The 6,695-nt window shown below is 54.0% G+C and overlaps 1 protein-coding gene across 1 annotated transcript; it reads left to right on the forward strand.

The window, feature by feature from the left end:
* Positions 1–845: 845 nt before the first annotated feature.
* Positions 846–5,328, forward strand: KLK12 (kallikrein related peptidase 12). The gene is made up of 6 exons (XM_042920326.1): positions 846–874; positions 1,056–1,111; positions 1,822–1,981; positions 2,764–3,023; positions 3,936–4,069; positions 4,971–5,328. The coding sequence occupies exons 1-6, from the start codon at positions 846–848 to the stop codon at positions 5,124–5,126; spliced, it is 795 nt and encodes a 264-aa protein (XP_042776260.1). The 3' UTR covers positions 5,127–5,328.
* Positions 5,329–6,695: the final 1,367 nt, after the last annotated feature.

Here is a 6,695-nt window from a genome sequence, read left to right on the forward strand (position 1 = left end):
TCTCTCGGTCCCCTGTTTTCCCTTTCTTTCCCAGTGGAAGCCCTCACGCAAGAGAAAAAAAAAAAAAATAACTTTCATGTAATTAGATAAATCGGCCACATGCAGATAAGAAAAGTGGGCTTCACAGGGAAGAGGGTCGACCGTGCATTTAAAAAATTCAGTTAGAATCAGACTCTGCAGAACCCAGCTTGGAAACCTCTTCAGTCTCTGATCATCTATTTCGAAATCCCTTCCTTCTCTTCTCAGTCTGGGCTCTCTCAGCTCTGGCTTTCCCAGCCTCTCCCTTCCACTCTCCTGTGCTCTTAAACACTCACCCTCCTGCCTCTTCCCTGCACACCGCAGGAGGGGGGGAGGGCCCCACCCTCCCTGAGACTTCCTCACTAGGAATGAGGATTAGAACCCAATTCCCAGGTCACCTTCGGTCATGGGTCCGGGCACTGGCTCGGAGAGAAGGGGAAAAGGAGTGGGGCCGGGTCTTTCCCCCTAGAGCCATTCTGGGCCCAGCCCCCCTTTCCCCATTTAGTTGTAAAGCTCAATTAGGTGCCATTAGCTGAGAAGATTTTCTGCGGGATTAGAGAGGGCGCCCCACCCCAAGTCTTCCTGGTCCCCTTCCCTCAACCCGGAAATTGCATGGGCTGGAACAAAGAGAGTTAAAAGCTGTGTCAGCTGCCTGTCTGGGGCAGACAGACAGAAGGAGGGGGACAGGTGGGGCAGCATGACAGGTGGCTGAGAAGCCAGGTGGACAGTGGGAGAGTTGACTGGCGGGGTGGCCAGTGGATGACAGGACAGGCAGGTGGTGGACAGACGGATAGCAGAGGCAGACAGGCTGGAACTGTGACAGCTACATGGAGGCCCCAGCAAGCAGCGGGACAAGGTGAGGAGGGGGCAGGTGGTCACCAATGAGGTGACCTCCCCTCCCCACCCGAGATGGGCAGAGTGGGGGATGGGCAGGCATCCTGTCCTCCTGGAGCTGCTGGCAGGCAGGCAGGGTGGGCAAAGAGAGGGGCAGGTTGACAGGGAAAGGGCCATCTCTGAGATTCCCCAACGTTTCCCAGGACCTGGAGGTGGCTCACCCTGGGCTCCAGCATCCTGTGGCTCCTGTGTGTTTCTGGTGAGTTCCCCAGCGGGGCGGGAAGCCCTTCCTCCCTGACAAGGGGCCCTCCGATCTCCCCCTCCAGGTCTGATCCCCAGTCTGGCACTGAGGAGGGGAGGGGACTGCCTCTATGTCTCCACTCACCTCCAGCTCTTGGGGGCCCTGCCACCTCTGTCTTTTGATCTATACCTTCTCTGTGTCTTCCTGTCACTATGCCTGTCTTTTCTATCTCTGTGCTTGTCTGTCTCTGTCTCACTCCTATTTTTTTTTAAGATTGATTGATTGATTGATTGATTGATTTAGAGACAGAGACAGTACAAGTGGGAGAGGGGCAGAGAGAGAGGGGGACAGAGAATCCCAAGCTGGCTCTGTGCACAGAGCCTGATGCAGGGCTCCAGCTCACAAAACTGTGAGATCATGACCTGAGATTCTGAAAACCAAGAGTCGGATGCTTCAGCGACTGAGCCACCCAGGCGCCCCTGTCTCCCTCCTATCTTTAGGCATCTCTCTGTCTTTTTCTCTTTCTCTTCCTCTCTGTGTCTCTGGGCATCGCTGGGTCTTTTTGTATTTGTCCCTGGGTCTGTGTCTCCCTGTCTCTGACTCTCTCTCAGGGTCTCTCTCTCTCTCTTACGTGTCTGTGTCTTCATCTCTGCATGTCTCTTCCTGTCTCTGAGCCCCAATCTCTAGATCTCTGACCCCATCTCTCTGGCCCACACCCCTGTCCTCAGGGCTCAGCCAACCGGCCACGGAGAAGATTATTAAAGGCAAGGAGTGTGCCCGTCACTCACAGCCTTGGCAAGTAGGGCTGTTTGAGGGTACCAGTCTGCGTTGTGGGGGGGTCCTCACTGGCCGCAGATGGGTCCTCACAGCTGCTCACTGCAGTGGCAGGTAAGCCCCTATCTGGGTGTGGTCTCTTCCAGGGGTGGGCAGAGGAAAGGTGATGGGGAGGAGAACCCTCAGGGTAGGAGATGGGGGTGCCAAGGAGTAAGGAAATGGTCTTGCAACAAAAGGTTCTGAGGTTAGACAAAGAGTAGGACTTCTGCAACAATGGGTCTGGGGTGGGGCTGGGTGGGGCAGGTAGGTGGGTGGCATGAGGGGTCCTGGAACCTGCTCATCTACCCGCTCCCATTTCCTCGTGTTCCCCTTCTTTCCCACATGACATCTGTCACCACCCCAGCTATTCCCTGACCCAGTCTGGGCATCTTCTCTGGGTCTCAGCAGTCCCATCTGTGAAATGAGGAGATTGCACTTTCTAGGTCTGAAGCTCTGAGGTTTTTTCAAAAGGGAACTTTCAAAGACGAAGAGGCAGATTGATTAGGGACAGAACAGAGAGAGTCCACTCATTACTCATGCGTTCCTTCAGCTGACAGTGCTAACAGCCCAGGCAGCCTCTAGGTGGTGGGAACAGAGCAGCAAGCATGAAGGATGGATGTGCTTGCCCTGGCTAAGAGACTCAGAAAGGGACAGAGATGCAGGGACTCGGGGAGGAGAAGTAGGCAAATGCAGGCAATGGAAAGATAGTGATAGAGACGAGAGACAGAGAGACAGAACAAGCGTGTGAGGGAGGGAGGACTGACACTGAGGTGCAAAGCAGCAGAGAAAGGCTGGAGGGTCTGGGAGCCAGGGGGTCCACTGCCCCCCGCTGAGCCACCTTGACCCCCCCTCCCCAGCAGATACTGGGTGCGCCTGGGGGAGCACAGTCTTAGCCGTCTGGACTGGACGGAGCAGATCCGACGCAGTGGCTTCTCCGTGACCCACCCCGGCTACCAGAGAGCCAGGCACAGCCATGACAATGACCTCCGGCTCCTGCGACTGGGCACACCCGTCCGCTTGACCCGCAGCGTCCAGCTCCTGCCCCTGCCCACCACCTGTGCAGCAGCTGGCACCAAGTGCCACATCTCAGGCTGGGGCATCACCAATCAGCCAGGGAGTAAGGGAGCCTCAGGGTCAGGGCTCAGAACGGGCAAAGTCTGGGGTGGAGGACGAGAGATCAGGAGTCATCCCAACAGAAGGATGGATCAAGGGTCAAACATGGGGATTGTGGTTTGGGGTCAGAGATCATGGTGGACCAGGGGTCTTGGGAGTCAAAGTGGTTAACGAGTTGGGTATGGAGTCAGAAGCCATAGGTCAGGGATGTGATTAGAGGCCAGAGTGATGGCAGCGATCATCAGACTGGAGCAAAAGGCACGGGTAAATAGGACCTTGGGTCATGGGTCCGAGACTCTGGTGTTAGAAGTCATTGTAGAGTTGAGGACATGGGATCCAGATGTTGCACAAGCTGGCCACAATCTGAGGCTAGAAACTGAGATTCAATCAGGGATTGCTGGTCTGGGATTGAAAGCCCTAGAGGTTAGGGGTCATGGAGTCTGGGGTCAAATAAACTAGGATCAGAAGTCACTTTGGAGTTTGGAACAGTGGTTTAGAGCTGAGTTTGGACGTTTAAGAGAAGACAAGAAATGTGGGGTCTGGAGACAGAAAGGGAACATGAGGTCAAGTTGGGATCTAAGTATAATAAGATTGAAGGTCAAAGGGCACTGCATGGGGAATTTAAGGAGAAAAGTCCGGATTCACTGTTTCTGGGGTTGGAGGGACAAAAGGTGTCTTGAGTTATGGCACTCAGAGTCATAGGTTAAAGGAGAGAGGGACTTGTGTCAATGAACTGGGGCAAGGGTCACTATGAAATGAAGTCATAAATCTGAAATCTAGAAGTTTGAGGATTGTTGTGGAGAGTCGCAGGAAGAGGGCAGAGTATAGACTTATATTTGGCTTCCTTTGGTGGAAGGATGTGGCCCCCAAATGGGAAGCTTTGGGGAACAATGCAGCTTCTATCTTCCACCCCCAGAACCATTCCCGGACCTGCTCCAATGCCTCAATGTCTCCATCGTTTCCAGTGCTGCCTGCCAGGCTCTGTTCCCCGGGAAAATCACGGACAACATGGTGTGTGCCAGCGGCGCTGATGGGGCGGATGCCTGCCAGGTGAGTGAATGCAGGCTATGCACGGTCACCCCGGGACAGGAAGTAGGAGACAGAGCAAGGAGATGGGGGAGAGAGGCGTGGTCAGAAAGAAGGGGAGGCGCAGGATACAGCAGCAAGAGCTAGGTGATGGAGGATAGAGGAAAGCAGGGAACAGAGAAGGAGACGTGGGAAGAGCATAAGGAGAGGGACAGGAAGAGACAAAGAAAGGTGGGGAAGGCCAAGAGCTGGCAGGGATTTAGAACTCAGGAGTGTAACTGGTTGTCTCTCCCCATACCATCCTCCAGTTGGTGCTGGCCCAGGTCAGAGAGTGAGAGAATCTAGGATGGAGGTGGGAAAGGAGCCTGGTGGACTCTCCTGCCCTCCAATTCCACTACCTTGCCCTCTTGGGTCCTTCAGGTTGGAGGATGCCACCCTCTGCTGGCTAGGGCTTCCTAGCCTTTGTCCCTGAGAGAACTTTTATAGCTCCCGCCTTCCTTTGCTGGGATTGGTCACTGGTGGTTGAGCTCTTTCCCTCATTGGTCAGGGCCCGTGCCAGTTGTCCTCTATAGAACGCTTATGGTTTCCACCTCCTTCGCTGGGATTGGTCACTGAATATACTCTCTTCACTCATTGGCCAGAGCTCTAACCATTCCCCTTGAGAGATACCCCCCCCCCCCATCACCACCACCTGTTATGGAGTCCTGCCTTCCCTGGGATTGGCCCCTTAGGAACAGGGTACTCTTCCCTACTGGTCAGTCATTGCTCTTGATCTCAGGAAAGGAGTAATGCTCTTCTCTCTGATAACCAAGCGCGGACCCACTGTCTTCAAGGCCTGGGAATGGACTTGGGAGTCGGGAAAAAGAAAATGGGAACAGGATTTCTTCCTTATTTATTCAGTGCTCCTTCTCCTTCTGTATTCCAGGGTGACTCTGGAGGACCCCTGGTGTGTGGAGGAGTCCTTCAAGGTCTGGTGTCCTGGGGAACTGTGGAGCCTTGTGGGCAAAAAGGCATCCCAGGAGTCTACACCAACATTTGCAAGTATGTGGACTGGATCCGGATGGTCATGAGGAACAACTAGCCTGCTCCCTCCACCTCCACCCCTCAGGTTGGGTGGTACACTGAGTGAGCCTCAGAGCACCAACACCGCCCCCCGTTATCACTCTGGCTCCCATCCTTCTTGCTCTGGGGATTTTCTTCCCAGAACTCCAACTCCAGCCAGCCCTTTTAAGACCCATGGTTGGGGGAGAAAGGAATGAGTGACTACCTGGAATAAATATAACTGGAGGAAGAGATGTGTCTGTCTGTTTGATGCCCCCATGCTGGTTGACACAGGAAGGAGGTTCATCAAGTCCTCTACCCACAACTGTAGGAATAGAGACCACAGAGGGTGAGGGTTTTCCCTTAGGAGCCACACAGGAATGGAGTAGCAAAGTTTACTTATAACAATAAAAATAAGGGCCTTTTTTTTTTTTTCCTCCACCCAGCACTTTAGGAACAGTGCCCATGAAGGACCTGAAGGGGGGAAAATTATTGGCCCAAGAATGCCAAATGAAAATCACAAAATCAAAATTCATGACCATTTAATTAAATGTCTATAAAACTTAACATTCTTCTATGTAGCGGATTCCAAGTTGGCTTTGCTGGAGCTGTTGAGCACATGTTATATTTAATTAAAAAAAATTTTTTTAATCTTTATTTTTGAGATGAGAGTGTGAGCAGGGGAGGAGCTGAGGGGAGCGAGACACAGAATCAGAAGCAGGCTCCAGGCCCTGAGCTGTCAGCACAGAGCTCAACGTGGGGCTCGAACTCACGAACCGCGAGATCAGGACCTGAACCGAAGTCGGACACTTAACCGACTGAGCCACCCAGGCGCCCCAAGCACACGTTACATTTAATGTGGGATGTGGGTTCGTTTTACTATGTCTGTGATGATGGAAGGTGGGGTGTGGCCTTGGAAAGCAAGAGGACCCAGACTAGGTCTTAAAATAGTCCTGCCCACCCCGTGGGTTCTGTCTTCACCACCGTCCAGGAGGTAAAAAGAGAGCTTCTGCCCAGTGAATGGAAAGGGAATTTGGGGGTAGGAGAGTGCGGGGTGATGGTGACAGCATAGGAATACTTGCTGAGTGCCTGCTGTGCTCGGCTGTCCCGGAGTCCTCATCCCAATCACCCCAAGGCAGGGCTGTCCCCCCATCTCCTAGATGAAGAAACTGAGCCTCACCGGGGTGGAGTCCCTTGGCTCACGTCACTGTGGTAGGAAGAGGCAGAGCCGGGGTTTGAGGCCAGGCCTGGCTGCCTTCAGAACCCATACCCGGTCGTCTTGCCCCACTTCTGGTTAGGGGAGAGAGGAGAGAGGAGGCAGGACGGAAGCAGGAGATCTAACTGATAAGGAGCCAGCCGGGAGATAGAGGGATCGGCAGACAGGATATTGAGGTGGCTCCGAGTTGGAAGTCATTGGACCTAAGTCACAGAGCGAGTAAGTGTCACAGCTGGATTTGGGGGGGGGGGGGCGGGGAACAGGGTGCTGGGGGGGGTAGGGGCGGAGGCAGGAGAGGGGAGCGGAGGGGAGGGTGGGTGGCAGAAACAAAGCCCCAGAGGAATGCTAGGGGCTGAGGCCTTGCAGAGGGCTGACTCCCTTTCCTGGGCCTCG

Source organism: Panthera leo, chromosome E2 (genome assembly GCF_018350215.1).
Source record: "Panthera leo isolate Ple1 chromosome E2, P.leo_Ple1_pat1.1, whole genome shotgun sequence".
In the NCBI taxonomy this organism is placed as follows: domain Eukaryota; kingdom Metazoa; phylum Chordata; class Mammalia; order Carnivora; family Felidae; genus Panthera; species Panthera leo.

What these genes read in the sequence shown, in the direction of transcription:
- KLK12 (XM_042920326.1), top strand. Translation starts at nt 846, where the DNA reads ATGGAGGCCCCAGCAAGCAGCGGGACAAG. An exon ending in GTGGCTCCTGTGTGTTTCTG is followed by an intron (nt 1,112 to 1,821) that starts GTGAGTTCCCCA and finishes CCCTGTCCTCAG; the next exon opens with GGCTCAGCCAACCGGCCACG. An exon ending in ATGGGGCGGATGCCTGCCAG is followed by an intron (nt 4,070 to 4,970) that starts GTGAGTGAATGC and finishes TCTGTATTCCAG; the next exon opens with GGTGACTCTGGAGGACCCCT.